Source organism: Propithecus coquereli, unplaced genomic scaffold (genome assembly GCF_000956105.1).
Source record: "Propithecus coquereli isolate 6110/MARCELLA unplaced genomic scaffold, Pcoq_1.0 Scaffold9, whole genome shotgun sequence".
Lineage (NCBI taxonomy): Eukaryota > Metazoa > Chordata > Mammalia > Primates > Indriidae > Propithecus > Propithecus coquereli.
In genome coordinates, this window is record NW_012155284.1 from 19,181,161 (window position 1) to 19,201,472 (window position 20,312).

At 36.7% G+C, this 20,312-nt stretch overlaps 1 protein-coding gene across 2 annotated transcripts in view; it reads left to right on the forward strand.

Moving 5' to 3' along the window:
• Nucleotides 1-8,002, forward strand: part of DEPDC1B (DEP domain containing 1B) — a 102,634-nt gene extending 94,632 nt beyond the window's left edge. Inside the window, exons 10-11 of one of the 2 annotated variants that reach the window (XM_012664531.1) lie at nt 5,667-5,852; nt 7,007-8,002. In XM_012664531.1, the coding sequence (XP_012519985.1) occupies nt 5,667-5,852; nt 7,007-7,168 (348 nt within the window). In that variant the 3' untranslated portion in view covers nt 7,169-8,002. The remainder of the gene's footprint in view (nt 1-5,666; nt 5,853-7,006) is intronic. The other variant, XM_012664532.1, reaches the window with a different exon arrangement.
• The last annotated feature ends 12,310 nt before the right edge of the window (nt 8,003-20,312 follow it).

Consider the following 20,312-nt stretch of genomic DNA (forward strand, 5'->3'; position numbering starts at 1 on the left):
TTTGATGGTGAGTACATGTGGTGCTTGTTTTTCCATCATTGTGATACTTCACTTAGTAGACTGGGCTCCAGCTCTACCCAGGATAATTACAAGAGGTGCTAGATCACCACTGTGTTTTGTGGCTGAGTGGTTTGAATTCATGATGTGCCCTTTGTTAACTGTGGCCTTACGCAAGTTATATAATGTCTTTACTTGCACATCTGTCCCAGCATCTCTCTTTTCTCATCCATAAAATGGGAATAATAATACTTAACCTCATTGGGTTGTTTGGGGAATTGAGTGGCTTATTACATGTAAAGTCCTTAAAATAATGTTTATCACATTGTAAACCTTCAATTTGTAGCTGCCATTGTTGTTGTTATCATCATTATTGTTATTCTACAATGTCATTATTATTGGTAACATAGTATCCTATAATATGGATATACCCTAATTTACTTTTTGGTTGATATTTAGATTGTTTCTATGTTTTTCCTCCTGTTTTGTGAGCAATATAACAGTAAATATTTTTATAGCTAGATTTTTTTGGCTGATCTATGATTATTTTCTTTTTCTAAGAATAAATTCCTAGAAATGGCATTGCTTGGTAAAAGGCAATGAACAAATTTTAAGTATTAATAGCATATCGCCAAATTTCCCTTTAGAATGATTGTTTCAAGTTACATTCCTGTCAGTGATACAAGAAAGTAAGCATTCATTTCTTTGCACCTTTGCCTATTTTGGATATCCCCATTAACACTCATACATAACTTTGCCACCTTCATGGGTAAAAAGTGTAATCTTACTGCTTTTTAGTATTTTTTCCCCCCTGATATTTTTATGAGCCAAATTTAAAAAAAATAAAACTGGAAAGAAATACTTCACTGAATTTCTGCAAGGAAATGTAGCAATAACAATTTTGCCCTGTATACTTGCCAGGTTTGTGTATTCATATACATAGCACAGGCATATATTGCAGCAGCTTAGCCCGTGAGCCCTTTGCTGTCAAGTGAAGATCAGACGACTGAGCTATAATGATTAATTTTACTGCAGGTAAACACGATCTTGTGAAGAGGCCCTGCGATGTGTACTGAATAAAGTCAATGACTACTCAATTGTCCAATTACTTTTTATCTCTTGGAAGTACACAGTAGAATTGCCAAGCAGTTGTTTCTTTTAACACTTAGAGCTTAAGATCTCTGGTTCTCTTGCCTGGGCCCCCAAGTCCCTATGCCATAGCATATTTAGTTAGAGCAATGCTTCTCTGAAAATGCACCGTGTTGCTTGGATTATTCCAGTGATTTGTTTTGTGGCAGTTTCAGGGCTGACTCTGGGATAAATTGTGAGGTAGGCAATGCTTTTGACACAAGCCTTCTACCTATTGTCTGCAACTCTTCTTATGCCCTTCACTCCTGGGTATCTAATGTTTTTCTCATGCCCTAGGCTTATGGCTGTCACACTCTACCCTTTATTCTGGCCCTTTTCTGTTTTTTTGCCCTTCTTCTTCAAATGAAAAAGGAAGTGCCCTGTGTAGTCCCCTTTCCCTTAGGTTTCTGCTCTGTCTCTCTTAGGTTGTCTCTAATTGATCTGATAAACCGATATTGAGGCATGCAATGTGTTTAATGTATAATAATAACCCCTCTTGGCAACATATTTATTTTTAGCTGTGACTTATAGAAAAAAAATCTCAAACCAAAAATGTGAATATAATAGTGGGAATTTTATACACTGCAGAAAAACAACAGTGTGCTATAATTTTGAAAAGACTCTAAACTCTGAAATTAAATATTTTTAATATACGTTCATTTATTCACAGGTCTTGGTTTTCAGATCTTGATTTCCTTTTTTCTCTTATTTTTCCCTTCTCCCTTTTGCCTTTGTGCAGTGTCTGTACATTTGTTGTTTTCACGTGATTCTCATGGGTGAAATGTTTGGAGATGATCGTAGTACCATGTTTAATTTGTTTAAATTTCAGATCTTATTCAAAGAAGGCACAAGAATTTTTTTAATTTATTAAAATGGATCTTGGGTTTAAAAAGGTAAAAATCTCATATTTAAAACTGTGACTTTACTTGGAAAACCCATTTGAGGGAATTATTGAGGAGAATTTACCTGGTATCACCAGAGACTTAGATATCCAGATACAAGATGGTCATCGAACACTAGGAGGATTCATAGCAAATAGAGTATCTCTAAGACAAATAATCATCAACCTGGCCAAAGTCAAAATGAAGAAAAAAAATTATACAAGCTGCAAAATGAAAGCCACAGCTAACCTACAAAGGAAAGGAAAACCCATCGGGCTAACAGCAAGACTTCTCACTAGAGACCTTACAAGCCAGAAGGGATTGGGGCCCCATTTTTAGTTGTCTTGAACAGAACAACTACCAGCCAAGAATTTTGTACTCCGAAACACTAATTTTCATAAATGATGGAGAAATAAAGACTTTTCCAGACAAACAAACACTAAGGGAATTTGTCACTACTAGACCTGCTCTACAGGAAATGTTCAAAAATGCATTATACATGGAACAACACAATAGATACCAACCAGTGTAAAAACACCCAAAAGTTAAAGCTCACAGCTCTTATGAAACAGTAGCACAAGAGGGAAAACAAAACAGTAAGGTATCATTCAACACAATGAACAGAAAGAATTGCATCCAACGTATCAATAATAACACTCAATGTGAACAGTCTGAATGCCCCACTTAAAAGACAGAATGGATGAAAAAATACAATCCAAGTATCTTCTGTCCCCGGGAAACACTTCTAACCCACCAGAATACACACAGACTCAAGATAAAGGGATGAAAAAAGTATTCCATGCAAATGGAAGCCAAAAGTGAGCAGGTGTAGCCATTCTCATATCAAATAAAATAGACTTTAAATCAACAATGTTACAAAAGAGAAAGGTGGTCATTATATAATGGTAAAGGGAGCAATTCAACAAGAAATATCATCTGTGAATACTACTAAAACCTCTGTGCAAACAATCCAGAATACCTAGAGGAAATGGATGAATTCCTAGAAACACACAATCTCCCAATCAGAATCAGGAAGACATAGAAATCCTAAACAGATTAATAACTGGCAGCGAGATTGAAGCAGTCATAAAAAATCTTCCAAGAAAAAAAAGCCCCAGACCAGATGGATTCCAAGCTCAATTCTGTCAGACCTACAAAGAACAACTGGTACCTGTGCTATAGAAATTATTCCATAATATTAGAGAATCCTCCCTAACCCATTCTATGAAGTCAGTATCACCTTGACATGAAAGCCAGGAAAGGACTCAACTTTTCCTCATTCAGTATGATGTTGGCTGTAAGTTTGTTGTATATGGCTTTTATAATTTTGATTTATGTTTCTTCTATGCCTAGTTTTTTGAGAGTTTTTATCATGAAAGGGTGCTGGAGTTTATCAAATGCCTTTTCTGCATCTATTGAGGTGATCATATGGACTTTGTTTTTCCTTCTGTTTATGTGGTGAATCACATTTACTGATTGGCATATGTTGAACCATCCTTGTATCCCTGGGATGAAACCCACCACTTGATCATGGTGAATTGTCTTTTTGATGTGTTATTGAATTGGTCTGCTGGTATTTTGTTGAGGATGTTTGCATCTATGTTCATAAGGTATATTGGTCTGTAGCTTTCTTTTGCCTGAGCAAGAGACCCTGTTTATACTAAAAATAGAAAAAAATTAGCTGGACAACTAAAAATATATAGAAAAAATTAGCCGGGCATGGTGGCGCATGCCTGTAGTCCCAGCTACTCGGGAGGCGAAGGCAGAAGGATCGCTTAAGCCCAGGAGTTTAAGGTTGCTGTGAGCTAGGCCGACTCCATGGCACTCTAGCCCGGGCAACAGAGTGAGACTCTGTCTCAAAAAAAAAAACCAAAAAAACAAGAAACTGTCCGTACTGCCTCAAGTGGTTTACCAATGTCTTATTTCATAGATCTAGAAAAAATAATCCTAAAGCTTTGTTTGGAACCAAAAAGACCCCCAGTAGCTAAAGCAATCCTAAGCAAAAAGAACAAATCTGGAGGCATCACAATACCTGACTTTAAATTATACTACAAGGCTATAGTAACCCAAACAGCATGGTGCTGGTGTGAGAGTGGAACAAAAATAGAGACTCCAGATATAAAACCATCTGCCTACAACCAACTGATCTTCAACAAAGCAGACAATAACATACACTGTCATAAAGATGCCCTATTCAATAAATGGTACTGGGAAAACTGAATAGCCACATGCAGAAGAGTGAAACAAGGCCCCTGTCTCTCACCATATACAAAAACTAATTCAAGATGGATAAAAGACTTTAAAGTATGGAACTATAACAATGCTAGAAGAAAATGTAGGAAAAACTCTTAGACATTGGCCTAGGCAAAGAATTTATGACTAAGACCCCAAAGGCAAATACAGCCACAACAAAAATAAATAAATGGGACTTAATTAAATTAAAAAGCTTTGACAATGCAAAGGGAATAACAGAGTAAATAAACAACCTACAGAATGGGAGAAAATATTTGCAAACTGTATATCTGACAAAAGACTAATATCGAGAATCTACAAGAACTGAAACAAATCAGCAAGAAAAAAACAAACAACCCCATCAAAAAGTAGACTAAAGATATGAACAGAAGTTTTTCAAAAGAAGAAAGAGAAATGGCCTACAAACATATGAAAAATACTCAACATCACTCATCATTAGGGAAGTAGAAATTAAAACTATGATAAGATACCACCTTTCCCCTGTCATAATGACCATTATTAAAAAGTCAAAAATCAATAGATACTGGTGTGAATGCAGAGAGATAATAATGCTTACACAGTCTTGGTGGGACTTTAAATTAGTACAACCTCTATGGGAAACAGTATGGAGATTCCTCAAAGAAATAAATGTAGAGCTACCATTCAATCCAGCAATCCCACTGTTGGGTATCTACACAAAGGAAAAGAAGTCATTTTTTCCAAAAGACACCTGCACTCAAATGTTTATTGCAGCACAACTCACAATTGCAAAGATGTGGAGCCAACCTAAGTGGCCATCAATTGATGAGTAGGTAAAGAAAAGGTGGTGTGTATACACACACACACACACACACACACACACACGTGCGCACAAACCATAGAGTACTACTCAGCCTAAAAATGAATGCAATAATGACTTTTGAAGCAACTTGGATGGAACTGGAGACCATTATGCTAAGTGAAGTATTCAGGAATGGAAAAACCACATATCATATGTTCTCACTAATCAGTGGGAGCTAAACGATGGGTACACATGGGCACAATGAGATATAAAGGACCTTGGAAACCAAGAAGAGGGGAGGCTGGGAGAGGAGGTGGCCAAATAAAAACTTACCTGTTGGGCACAATGAACACTATTCTGGTGATGGACCCACCAAAAGCCCTGATTTAAGTATTGTATAAAGTATCCATGTAACAAAACCATTTGTACCCCCTCAATATTTTGAAATAAAAGAAGTGTCACTTTAAATCATATTATTTTGAAGTTATGGGAATACATTTACCTTTCAATATAGTTTCCCTCAATAAAATTTAGAGGAATGACATGGCATTCCTGTAGTGCAAGAAGATATGCCGTATTTGATCTGAACTAATTTTTGTAGTTTGACAATGCACCATTTTCTTTCACTACTAATCTTTTTGCCTCAGATAAAATACCCAGGAGCTGATATGGATATCACTATATCTGCTCCATCATTTTGCCGTCAAATTAGTCCAGAGGAATTTGAATATCAGAGAGCATACGGCTCTCAGGAACCTCTGGCAGCCTTGTTGGAGGAAGTCATAACAGACGCCAAACTCTCCAGCAAAGAGAAAAAGAAAAAACTGAAGCAGGTAAAAAGGATATTCTTCATAAGTCATTTTTTCTCCTCCCTACTGTTCTTATGTTGTTTCTTCTTTTTTCCTCTATTTTAATATAAATAGAAGTTTCATATAAATCTCATCTTCTGAGACATAGAAGTTTCGAAAGTATATTATTCACTTCATATATTCCAGAAGTCTCATTGATTTACACAGTTGTGGTCAGTTTCTCAGATCTTTACTCTCCAATGTAGATCTTATGCCATTATCAAACTCTTTAATTATGGAGCTATTCTCTAATATTTGTCCATTGTTTTGATATGTGGCATGATGTGAATTATCAGAACAGTTACGTTAAGTTCAGAGAAGCAATCAGTGAGGGCAGATTTCTTTTGATATTTTTGAAAGACAAATCAGATGGAATTCACAAATGTGAAATGTCTAGTTTAAAAGCCATTGGCTTTAGATAGCCACAGTCAAATTGGTTTCTTGCCTCAGGTAGCACTAAGTTTTAGTTCCTTTTATGTTAGACAATAGTTTTCAACTCAAAATAGGTTTACTCTGGCCATTCTTAAAGATCAATCCCCGATCGGGTGAATGGTTTTGTTTTTAAAGACTGAACTCTGCACAGCTGGATTCCAGGTCATACTGCAAATGCAGGACTACACACAGAGCACTGGAGTTCTACACTCCTAATCATAATCTCATATTAATTTTGGAGAAGAGTTCAGTGGTGAAGATCAAAGGAAAAATACACTGTCTCTCTATCAGCCTTTCACCAAAAAATATATACCAAAAGGTTCTCTCTTCCAGTTGGGCAGAAGTTGGTGGGGCAGAGTTGGAAAAGCGGAGAGATGGTGACATGTAATTAGGCTGAAATTTTCTTTAACTGTGTAGAGCATAAGTTATTTTCAGGTCAGAGTTACTTGTGAATGTTTTAAAAGTGAGATCTATTTATAGTTGTCAGTCGGGGAATGTTTAAGAAATATGACTAACAAGAAAACTTTATTTGAAGCTTGGGTCAAAGGAAAGATGAATTAGTGCTATAGAAATTGGAATCAAATGATTTAACAAAAATAAAACAAAAACAGGAAATCATGGGATCAGAAACTCTTATTTAAAATGTGCTGCCTAATTTTATTGGCTCTTGTATGTCTTTTTGACTCTTCTTAGACCTTTTTTTTTAGTTTCAGAAATCCTACCCTGAAGTCTACCGAGAACGATTTCCTACACCAGAAAGTGAAGCACTTCTGTTTCCTGAAAAACCCAAACCAAAACCACAGTTACTAATGTGGGCACTAAAAAAGCCTTTCCAACCATTTCAAAGAACTAGAAGTTTTCGAATGTAATACTTCCGCAGCAACAGGGGTTAGAGACCTTCTGTTGTTGTTTTGAATGATTCGTAGGTTAGGAGAAGGACTATGGTGGTTGAAGAAAGAAATGCAAAAAAATATAGACTACTGAAATTCAGATAAAGGTTATCTGACTTAAAAAATGTTGAGCCATATCAGTATTTTTATAAAATTCAGTGCTATTTTTAAAGTGTACAAATCAATAAAAACAATTGAGTCAAATATATAGTGGCAATGTTAACATGTTTGTAATTGTTACCAAATTTAAGGGTAAAGTATTTTCATCTTTTTATTTGTTGTTTTTCATGGTGTTTATAATAGTTGTGTGTACATCCTAGTGACTGATGTCTTTGTTATAACCAAGTCTTAAAAACACTGTGTATACTTCAATAAGAAAGACACTGTGTGCTGTTACTGTGATGCTGTTGGCTTAATAGCCATTTGTGATTTCTCCTATGTAAATTCCATTTTTCATTGTTGTACAAAAATCTTAATGTCCTATATTTTGATGGCTATGTCTTTTATTGCAGATTCGTTGGATGCTATGACAGATTTTATTAAAGCTGATATTTTTATAACATATAAGTTGGTGTTTACCTATAAGTGTAGTGGATTTTCATCTGCCTACAATAGTATAGTTTCAGTCTTAGCTAAAGACGGAAAATTGAACTGGATAAATTATTTGGGTTACCTTAGACCTGTGATTCTAAGTGAAATTTTTATTGTTTTTATGAGAAACACAAATCAGTTAAATAAAATGAGTCTACTTCTTTATAAATATATTTTCATCCTTTTGAAAATACATGAAATGTAAATAAATTCTGTTTTTTATACTGTATCTAGTGTTGTTTTTTTTTTTTTATTTTGGTATTTAGATCAGTTAACATCCTTAAATGGCTTTGCCAGTATTCTCACATGAGCCATTTATTTCTGTAAGAAAGTAAGAAGTGAGATTTGGGCTTTTGTACTGGACTTTAGGAGAGTATTTTGTCAATTTTTTTTCTTTGCTTTGCCCTTTTGTAAAATAGTGGTGCACTTGGATTGTGGAGCACCTGGAAGGTTCCTCTGAGAGCAATTACCCAAAAAGCTGAGAGCAACACCCACTAATTGGCTTGTGGTACTCTCTGGATTGATTTTTGCTTGCACTTGAGATCTGCCCGTATTCTCTTGTGGCTGAATGCCTCCTACTGCAGACACAGACTTTGCTTATTTAAAAATGGATAAAAATATTCCTATTGCTTTGGGTACCACCTTACATTCCAATTATGTAATGTAATGGGAGATTTTTCAGTGTTCCAGGATTTATTCTGAGACTTTAGCATTCTGTTTAGAGCAAAGAATAATTCTATTAAATACTTTCTGTTCTCTTTGCCCTCCAAGGCAGAGTTTATTTTCTGGAATCTCTTATTGCTTATCTGTGGAAGTATATGTGATTGTTTTCTTTCTTTTTCTTAAAGATTACTTTTTAAAATAAGCATAACATACTTATGGAGGGATCATAAAACATAACCACTACCTCAGTGTGAAATTGATAAGTAGATAATAGCAGTTTTCCAAAGCATTTGTACCAGTTACTACTCCCATTAACAGTGTATGAGAGTTCTTTTGCTTAACATCCTCACCAAAACTTGCTATTGTGAGAGTTTGAAATATTATCAATGTGGTGCATGTAATAGTATCTCATTATGGTTTTATTTTGCATTTCCATGGTTATTCATGTGGCTGAACACTTTTTCCATATATTTTTGGACTTTTTCACTATTGTACAAATTTTAATTGTATAAAGTGAATTGTCAAGCTACACACACATGAACACCCTGTTGAGATTTTGATTTTGATTTTGTCGAATCTATGAATCAATTTGGAGAGAACTGCTTTCTTTACAATATTAAGTCTTCTAGTCCCTGAATATGGTTTATCTCTCCATTTATTTAAAATAAAAAAAATTAAGTTTCTCTGTCAAGGTTTACAAATCTTTTGTTAGATTTAGTTCCTAAGTACTTGATGATACTTTTAAGAAATGTTAGTAATTTTCAAATATATACAAAAGTAAAGAGAATAGTACCTATCCCCTTGCTTCATCAGTTATTATTCAACTGATAAATGTTGATGTTTGATCCTATTGTAAGTGGTGTTGTTTTGAAATTTCCTTTTACTGTTTGTTGCTTGTATAGAGTATAAAACTGATTTTTGTTTACTGAGTTTTGTACCAATAACGTTGCTGGGCTTTCTTATTAATTCTAAACATTTAGTATGGTGTTTTTTTGGTTTTTTTTTTTTTTTTTTTGCATTTTCTGCATTCATTACATATCAGCAAACAATGACAGTTTTTCTTTTTCCTTTCTGTTGTAGACAGCATCTAAAATGTCCATAGTGACCTCTGTCTCCTGGTATTTAATGCCCTGTGTAATCCCCTCTCCTTGAGTGTGGTTTGAGACAAATGACATGCTTCTAACTAATGGAATGTGTCAAAAGTGATGGGATATCACTTTTGAGGTTGGATTCCAGAAAGACTCTGGCTTCTATCTTGCGTGTCCCCTTTCTTCCTCTCTCCCCGGCTTGCTCTGAGGAAAGCCAGCTGTCATGTTGTGAGCTGCCCCTAGAGGGACCTGTCAGGCAAGGAACTGATGTCTCTGGCCAACAGCCAGCGAGGACACGAGGCCTGCCAACAACTTTGTGAGTGATCTTGGAAGTGGATCTTCCCTTGGTCAACCTTGTGGTGGCTCTAAGCCCAGCTGGCACCTTGATGACAGCCTTTTGAGAAACTCTGAGATAAAGGCCTTTGCTGAGCTGTGCTTGATTCCTAACCTATAGAAACTGTGATATAATAAATGTTTTTTTCCTTTTCTTCCTTTAAAAAAATTTCTTTTTAAATGTTTGTTTCAAGCCACTTAATTCAGGGATAATTTGTTATGAAGCAATAGATACAATACATTTTTCAATCCTTACATCATTTGTTTCTTTTTCTTTCTTTTTTACCTTTTAGCCCTGGAGACCTTTAGTATAGCATTTTATGCATTTAATGCAAATGTATTTGCATTTTGCTTTCCAGGGTTTCAGTTACTCATGGTCAGCCACAGTCAGAAAATATTAAATGGAAAATTCCAGAAATAAACAATTTGTAAGTTTTAAATTGCAGGCTGTTCTGAGTAGTGTGATGAAATCTTGTGCCACCCCACTTCATCCTCCTGGGATGTGAATCATCCCTTTTTTTAGCAGATCCATGCCTTGGTAACCAGGTGCATTATCAATGAACAGTAATATTTTGAAAGGAATCGTTTTTTCTGAGCAGTAGGTCTCGACAGTGGGCTTAAAATAGTTAGTAAACCATGCTATAAACAGATGTACTGTCACCCAGGTTTTGTTCCATTTATAGAGCACAGGCAGAGTAGATTAAGCATAAGGACCTTGGGAGTTTTAGAATGGTAAAATAACATTGGCTTCAATTTAAAGTCACCACCTGCATTAGCCCCTAATAAGAGAGTCAGCCGGTCCTTTGAAACTTTGTAACCAGGCATTGACTTTTTCTCTCTAGCTAGGAAAGTTCTAGATGGCATCTTCTGCTAATAGAAGGCTGTTTTGCGCATATTGAAACTCTGTTGTGCAGTGTAGCCACCTTCATCAATGATCTTAGCTAGATCTTCTGAACAACTTTTTGCAGCTTCTACATCAGCACTTGCTGCTCTACCTTGCACTTTTCTGCTGTGGAGAGGTCTTCTTTCCTTAAACCTCATGAACCAACTTCTACTGGCATCCATCTTTCCTTCTGCAGCTTCCTTACCTCTCTCAGCCTTCATAGTATTGAAGAGATTTATGGCCTTGCTACAGATTAGGCTTTGGCTTAAGGGAATGTTGTGGCTGGTTTGATTTTCTATCCAGAGCAATGAAACTTTCTCCATATCAGTAATAAGGCTGTTTTGCTTTCTTATTGTTCACATGTTCACTGGAGTAGCACTTTTAATTTCCTTCAAGAACTTTTTCTTTGTATTCACAACTTGGCTTAGAGTTTGATGTAAGAGGCCTAGCTCTCAGCCTCTCTCAGCTTTCAGCATGCTTTCCTCACTAAGCTTAATTATTTCTAGCTTTTGATTTAAAGTGAGACATATACAACTCTTCCTTTCACTTGAACACCTAGAGGACATTGGAGGTGTTATTAATTGGTCTAATTTCAATATTATTGTGTCTCAGGGAATAGGGGAGCCTGGGGCAAGGGAGAGAGATGGGGGAACAGCCAGTTGGTGCAGCAGTCAGAACACACATTTATCAGTTAGGTTCATTGTCTTATATGGGTGTGGTTTGTGTCACTCCAGAACAATTAAAACAGTAACATCAAAGATCACTGATCATAGATCACCATAATAGATAAAATAATGAAAAAGTCTGAAGTGTTTTGAGAATTACCAAAATGTGGCACAGAGACACAAAATGAGCACATGCTGTTGGAAAAATGGTGCTGATACACTTGCTTGAGGTAGGGTTGCCACAAATCTTCAGTTTGTAATAAGTTCAGTATCTGCAAAATGCAATAAAAGCAAGTGTGCCTGTTTATATAGGGTTCACTACTATCCATGGTTTCAGACATCTACTGGAGGTCTTGGAATGTATCCCCTGCAGATAAGGTTGGGGGATTACTCTATTATATGGAATAGAAGTGGGGATAGAAGCCATCATTGTCGTGTTGCTGATTCCAGAGGGAAATCTTTTAGCATTAGGGTATTTGTAGATACCTTTTTATCATGTTAAAAGAAGTTATTTTTTGGATATGGTGGCTCAAGCCTATGATCCTAGCACTCTGGGAGGCCGAGGCGGGAAGATCTCTTGAGGTCAGGAGTTCCAGACCAGCCTGAGCAAGAGTGAGACCCCATCTCTACAAAATATGTAATAGAAAAAAAAATTAGCTGGGTGTGGTGGTGCGTACCTGTAGTCCCAGCTGCTCGGGAGGCTGAGGCAGGAGGATTGCTTGAGCTAAGGAGGTTGAGGTTGTACTGAGCTATGAACACACCATTGCACTCTAGCTGGTACTATCCATAGTTTCAGGCATCTCCTGGAGGCCTTGGAATATATCCCCTGCAGATAAGAGGGGGACTACTCACTGCACAGAGGGAGACTCTGTCTCAAAACAAAAACAAAGTTCTTTTTTATTCCTAGATTTCCAAAACATTTTTGTTTGCTTGTTTTAAGATTGATGTTGAATCTTAATCCAATGCCTTTTCTGCATTTGTTGAGGATTTTATAGATTCTATCTTTTTTTTTCAGACAGAGTTTTGCTCTGTTGCCCAGGCTAGAGTGCCATGATGTCAGCCTAGCTCACAGCAACCTCCAACTCCTGGGCTCAAGCGATACTCTTGCCTCAGCCTCCAAAATAGCTGGGACTACAAGCAAGTGCCACCATGCCCGGCTAATTTTTTCTATTTTTTAGTAGAGATGGGGTCTCACTTTTGCTCAGGCTGGTCTGGAAATCCTGACCTCAAGCAGTCCTCCTGCCTCAGCCTCCCAGAGTGCTAGGATTACAGGCATGAGCCACCGCGCCCAGCCAGGTTCCATCTTTTAATCTGTCAGTGGGGTTATATTAATTCGTTTCTAATATTAAAACACCTTGCGTGAGGTGGGCGTAAATCTAAGTCATGCTGTACTATCATTGTAATATATATCTAGATTCTGTTGCTGATACTAGTTTATAGTTCTTATATCTATGTTCATGAGTAAAATTGGCCTGAAAATTTCCTTCTCTTGTTATCCATTTTGAGTTTGTGATTAAGGTTATATAAACTGAGCTGGAGATTGTTCCCTTTTTCTGTATAAGTTTGGAATGATTTCTTTCTTGGATCTTGGGTGAAACTTGCTGGTGAAGTCATATGGCAATTTTTAGTTATCGTTTTGTCATTAATAATTGTATTATATTGTATTAATAATTGTACTGAAGTCATAAAAATGGTTTGTATAATTTCAGTCATTGAGATTTGTTGAGACTTGATGCATAGCCTAAGATATGGTCAATTTCTGTTAATATTCTATGTGCACAAGGAAAGTATGAATTTTGCAATAATTAAACAGTTTTTTTCCTCTCTCTGTAAAATCTTGCTCACATTTTATATTCATTTTACTATCTATTTTACAGTTCAGGAAGCTGAGTCGCAGTAAGGTTGAGTAACATCCTAAGATTACTTGGCTTGTGAGTAACATAGTTGGCAGTCGCAACAAGCACTGCCTGACTGCGCAGTCCAGGCTCCTGACCACTCTCTTGTGTTGTCTCCCAGTGAGCAGTATTTTATGGTCTTTAGCAATTTTTAGATACTTTTAGATACAATTTTAGATACTTGCACGTAAGTTCACATGTTTTTTTTCCAGCTTATACTTTTAAAAATTAAGATCTCAAATTTCTATTTGATTTGTAGTGTTTTGATCGTTCTAAGTAGCTTTGCCAAATTCATCTCCAGTTTCTTTTGGTCACTTTAATATATGCTGAAGGTTTTTTATTGAGTTTTCTACAATTTCCCACAAGAAATACTGCAACAGTGATGAAAACTAAGTCCTTTTTTGAGGCTTTATAGACATGAGCATATATTTGCTTTATGTTTAGATACGATTTTTATTTTCTGTTGATTGATTTTTTTTGAGACAGGATCTTGCTCCATTGCCCACCTGGGCTAGAGTGCAGTGGCATCATCAAAGCTCCCTGGGCTCAAGCAATCCTCCTGCCTCAGCCTCCTGAGTAGCTGGGACTATAGGTACACACCACCAAACGTGGCTAATTTTTCTGTTTTTGTAGAGATAGGGTCTCGCTTTTGCTCAGGCTGGTCTCTAACTCCTGCCCTTAAGCTATCCTCCCGCATTGGCCTCCCAAAGTGCTAGGATTACAGGCATGAGCCACCAGGCCTGGCCTAGAAATCATTCTTAGAGTATTTTTATCTTTGCTTATAATTGCTTTTATTTTTAGGTATGATGAGTAGAAAACATCGTATCGTTGCTCTGAGAGACTCTGATAAGGAATTTATCAAATGAGTGTTCCCCACAGAAAATTTTAGGAGAGTACTATAGTAAATTTTCCAGGTTGAATACCCTCTGTGTATGAGCAGGGTGATGGAATGCAGCCATTTGTTATTCTGATTTCTCACACATCTTTGTGTTCCTTCATCTGCCTTCAGGGAAGTCGTGTCTGGGAATCTAGCAAATTGGATAGACATATGGGTCATGACTTAGCACTTATGTTATCCAGCAGCTTCGTTTTGATTCCCACCCCTACAAGAGAGTTTCTGCACATTTTTATAGGAAATGTAACTTAAAAAGAGCTGTTTCTTGTGAGCTGCTTATGTATAGGAAAAGGAAACCAAAAATGTCTGATGTTTGGAATGCCACAAAAATCTTTTATCAGAATTAAAGGAAGAATCAGTTAAAATGGCTCTTTGTTATACGGGTGTGGTTATAGTGAATCATTATGTTTACCATTGAGACAAAAGCCTGAAAATATTAAAGACCTAGAATAAGAGTGTTATTAGCTACTAAAATCAGCATTTAGGGGAGATTCAACTGTATTTGTATCCATCATCATAGTATTTTGAAGCACTCACTTCAGAATGAAACATAGGAAATTCTTTAGTGTTATCAATCATTCTTGCATTCCTTGCTTAAGACAATGTAACCTGCAGGAAGTACAATACCATGACATCATTGCAAATTGGGTCTTCCAGCAAATAAATTACTATGAAACAAATTATGATCATTGGGTCTTAAAGAAATTATTTGCTCATGGGTACCCAAGCAATTTGAAAGTTGGGATCTGAGACCACATATAATAAGCAGAATTCGCTAATTTGTAGCAACGTGGAAATACATTTATTATTTAATTGGTAGAACCGATAAACTGCCTGGGATAATTGGAGGATATATTCATTAATTTAATAATAAGTATCTTCTGATAGATTTTTTTCAGTGTCTACTTAATGTTCAAGCTTTCAATTTGAAGAAATAAAATGGGAATGATAATGGGACAATAGAGTGCTAACCCAATAAAAAATGTCACTTTCACTTGTTTAGTGCATGTTTGCATTGCTATGTAAGTTTGATAATTACCTAGTGAATATAAGATTTAGCTAAAAATTTATTTACAGTTTTTGCACATTCCACCTTGGAGAATTGTTGAGTGAATTGTTTGCTTCATTTGAGGATCTAGAATACATTATGTTTTCCATAAAATGTCGCCAACTGTGCTTATTTCAGAAGAAAAAATATAATACGTGTATTTGGCTAGGTCTGTTCACTTTATTATGCCTCTCTTTTGGGGCTCTTCTGTCACAACTGAGGGCACTTACTGTATCTAGAGCTTTTTCTAGAGTCTATCACTAAAGTTTTTCTTCCCTCTTCCAGCCCCCACAAATTTTACATTTTGCTGCCAGCGTATCTTTCGTAGTAATAACAAAGTGGTCTCCTTGAGCGATTTATAAGAAGAATTGCTCTCTATGCTTAATGAAAAAAAAGAAGCTTTATTAAAAAAAAAACAAACCCAGAGGAATAGAGATTATTTTTATGAGAAATAAGTAAAATATGATTGATATTTAACATTGAAGCTCTTTTATTTTGATCAGCGTTGACTAATCCAACATGGGAACGTAGAGGCCTTTTGCTCACTGTTCCCACTAAGAATTTGTGACCTTTGAAGGGTCCTGGCAACAAACATTTCAGTGATAATTTACCAAGATAGTAGAACTGTTTGCTGGTAAAAATAGTTATGCGGGATGAAAAGCAATCTCTGATTCTCTGAGAGCCTAGATAAAACTAGTTTATCTCCAGTTATTGAAATTTATATCTATATGTTTATATTTTTTAATCTAGTGTGTTTTAGACTCAGAAGTTATTAAAAAATCGAAGTCAAACTATGGGAGAGATATTTTGAAGATTAGAATCGTGGCTGAAAGCTGCTTCACGTGAGATCTTAGACGATGATAACAGGCACAGAGGAAATATGACAAATGAAATCAGCTTTCTTGCCTACTGATTCTGCATAATTTTTAAAAATTAAACCTGGGTTTTTGTCCATATGCAAATTTGTCCTAAAAATTACAATCTTTTGAAAGCTTTCTGATACTTAGAAAAATTTTAAGACTTTTCTAAATAGAATATACAAGATGGTCAAATATGATTGGATAATATGCTTCAGTGTTTCTTAATAATTATCTAAGGCAATAATTAACATTTAAAACATATAGTGACATTTCTGAATTTCTTTATACTTTCTATTTATCAAAATGCCAAGTATAATTATACACAATTACTGCTTAAAGATGATGAAGGTTTTGATTTCAGAAAGTTCCTCACTCTTACCTTTTCACAGAGAATCGAATTCGACTCTCTGTTAAGGGCCTAGGTGGTACCTGCTTTAGCTGGCTGACTTCTCACAAGTCATGAGCCGTCTAACAGGGACGGATGTTCCCAGCAGAGGTCAGTCTTGTGTTGGTAATTATTCTATTATAAAAGAGTAACTAGGGATTTTTTAAAAAAAGTCCAGTGTATTTTATATGGTTAGTAAGCCATTAATTGTGGAAAGAAGAAACTCAAACATCGATCATCTTTATTGTAACAAAAATAACTGTGAGTAATAGTTTGGCTCCTCTATTAACTGTATTTTTCCCCCAAACCCCAGAAGGCCCTGTTATTATTTGCTAAATACTCTCTAAAAGGGAGCTATAAGTGGTAGAAACTAACAATTATCTAAGTGCAGTAGCAGATAATTTGGGATAAATGTCAGATTATTGGATTTTAAAGTGAAGAAAATATTTCCTGCAAAATTCAGTTTGAGAAGAAAAACACAGAGGTAGGATAATTTTGTGCACGTCAGCCCCTTGCCTTTGCTACCTTCCCTGCGACATGAAGATAACTGTGCCACACTCTTTCCTTAAAATAAATCTTGCTTTATTCCTCAGAATAATCTTTGATCTCTAACCAAGCATTTTATAATAAATGCAGGGATGGCAATCTGGGATAAAGCATATGTTTACAGGTAATGCCTTTGGAGTTGTTGATGCCAACATACGATAAGCAAACAAGCATAGCCCAGAACACATCCTCTAGGTTCCTGAGAGGGCGAGTGACTTTACTGGAGGTAGATCGCATAGTGCAAAGAGCAGTGCGTTAGCAACAGTGATTATGCCACAGCCTGGCTTGAGGAGGCTTTAATCTCCCACACCTTCAATAAATATAATTAAGTAAACGGTGTGTTTGCTATGCAAATACAATCTGAAGGCAAGACTCCTAGTCCCTTCTTTCCAACTATTACCTGGAATCCTTCCCAGTAGAATTTGTAGGATTAATATTTGTTAGAAATCAGAATATTTGGATTTTAACTTGTAGTACTGCGAGGAAACAGTTGGGCAATTGACCTTGAGCAACTCATGACCTCTCTGGGCTTTGGTTTTATTCTTCAGTAAAGTGAAGGGGTTGGATTTTGGAGGTCACAAACTCCGGTGTTTTCCAGGACCAAGAAGACGTTAGAAGTTGCTGGGAGTGGAGGGGCCAGTGGAGAAATTGAATGTGTGGGCCTTACAAGAAAGTATGTGGTACAGACAAAATACTGAATGTCTCATGTTGGCCAAACTTATCCTATATGTAGAGGTGGGCAGATAGACGCAGATGAGAAAACTGAGGTTCAGAGAGGTACCCAGTTACAAATGCAAAACCTCAACTCTGGTCTTCTCTGTGATGCTCTGGAGTTCTTCCCACTTCACCACACTAAATCCAGTCACTGACAGATGAAGGATGTGGTCTTGCTCCAAACAAATCTCTGAAAGGGGGCTTATTTTTGATTCCCTATATCCTGCATTTATGCCAGTTCTCTCTTATTGTGGTCTTTTCTCTTCACCCTCTACCTCCTCAGTTGTGCTCATGTATTTCTTGCGCATCGGTTTTGTATGAGACACCTTTTAGGGATCAGTGAAACAGCCAGTCCCCACCTGATATTGCGCCGTCACTTCAGGCTCACCGTTGTGATGTCGACGTTTGCTCTCAGCAGAACTTATCTAGGCTGCACTCCATTTCCTTACGAAGACCAGTTAGCTAACTAAATAGTTAGAGCCCTTTCATTCATCCAGTTTGTTGTAGAGCCTGAAAATGTCAGGCCTAGGCTGGGCAATCATGGAGGAAGAAAGATGGCTTTAACTCTGAAGGACCTCAGTCCAATGAGGGAAGCAAACATGTCTACATGCAACTATAGACGATGAAATCCGTGCCTCAGACCTCTGTAGAGTGCAGGGGGCACAGAGGACAGAGAGGCAACTTTCCCAGGGCAGTTGGAGGGATATGGAAGGTGTCACTGAGGAGCTAATATTTAAGCTAAGCCCTGAAGAATGTGTTCACCAGTGAGGATGGCAGGGCAAAGGCATTTTCTCAGAGGAAATAGCATGAAATAAGCTTCTGGTGACAACTAGAAGCGAGTGATTCGCCATTCTGTAGGTCCAGGTGATGCTTTAGTATAAAGTCTTACATGGCTTTCCCTAAAGGATGGAGTATTAATAGTAAGGGGATTGCATGAACTGTGGCGGGCAGGCAGGGGAATTATTTTTAAGTGAGGAGTATTTTGGTATCTCTCAAATGACATCTCCGAGATGGCTTCCTCTTCTACATATTCCAGCCCAGTCGCTCCAGATCCCAATGCTATTTGGAACTCATTTTTGGATTCTTTTTAGATTGCTGCTACATCGTGGTTTCTCTTTCCAAATTTTCATAGGGCACGCCTGCGTTCAATTGTATCTATGTGTTTACAATGGTTGCCATAAATTGTGGGTGTTGATGAACCTTCCTTGTGCTTTATTTTAAAAAGTAATTCTTTTATTGCTAGTTTCTATTTTTCCATCAACAGCCTGATATTCCTTGCCTCTGGGTCTATACGGTTCCATTTCACAACATTTAATGAATGTTAGAAGCGGCTCTGCAAATGCATTGCCTTAATCTTCTTGCCTGCGGTGAGATGCTTTTAATATTTTCTCCACATGTGAACTCACTGTTTTCCTTTAGCTTTTCTTTAATTTCCATGTGGTTAATTCTCCACTATTGCAGGGAGCCTGGATATTTATAGATTTTTCCCTTTCTCTCTATCTTCAATAATTTCCTTTTTGCATTCAGTGAACACAGCCATCACAATGAATGGTCATTTTCCCATTTGTATGACTTGGGTTTATATAAACCAGATTCCTTTTTTATAGTGTTATTAATGTTCATGGTAATTTTCAATAGCTTGAGGAGCTGGGTATTAGAGCTGGCACAGAGGTTCAAGTTGTCCTATTAGATCAAACGACTCATCATGACGCCTGGTTTCAAGTTTATCATTAAGTCAAGTCCAAGGTTATATGGTTTTTTTTCCCTTAATTGACTCAATATAAAATGAGAGTATTAAATAAGCAACTCTAAGTTATTCCCCAATGCATTAAAATGTTCTTGATTTGATAGCTCTTTCGTGCACTGAAAGTTGTAAAATATTCCCATTACCAATGTCGAATATTTTCATAATCAGAAGTCCAATTTTATAAACTTGTATAGCTCCTTGTATGTAGGGAACTGAGTTATAAGCAGTTAATATTGGTCATGCTTAGATGCTATTGCTTTCTGATAGCTTGATTTATTTTAACAGATCTACAGTGATGTAGTTTAAAAATTCTTATTTTTATGCTTCATTTATAGTCTTTTAATATGTTAGGTTTTTTCCTATCACTGTGCATGGCGTTGGTTTGCAGATGGTAGGGAAGGAAGTAATTGACAGGACTCACATTGCTGTTCTTTAGGCAAAAACAAATGGGGTCTAGAGATCATCAGCCTTTTTATGCTTGTGGAAGGCTTCTCAGAAAACATCCTTCAGAAATAGCTCTGTGGGCTTCTCAGAACCCCCGGCTCTTGTCATCCTGCAGCAAGACACAGTCCTGTGCTTCCCTATCACTAACCATTGTGATTGCTCAGCAGCCTCTTCAGATACTAGTGACATTCCCAAGATTCCAGTTGTATATGCTTTTTTGCTTCTTAACTGCACCACTTGAACATTGTGACATTTTAGGAACACTTAAATATTTGGTTCAAAACTCCACGTCTTTGTGACATTTTTCTGTGGTAACTTGTGGATGTTAGAAATGTTGAAAATATTTCTTTTTGGTTAGCCCAGAAG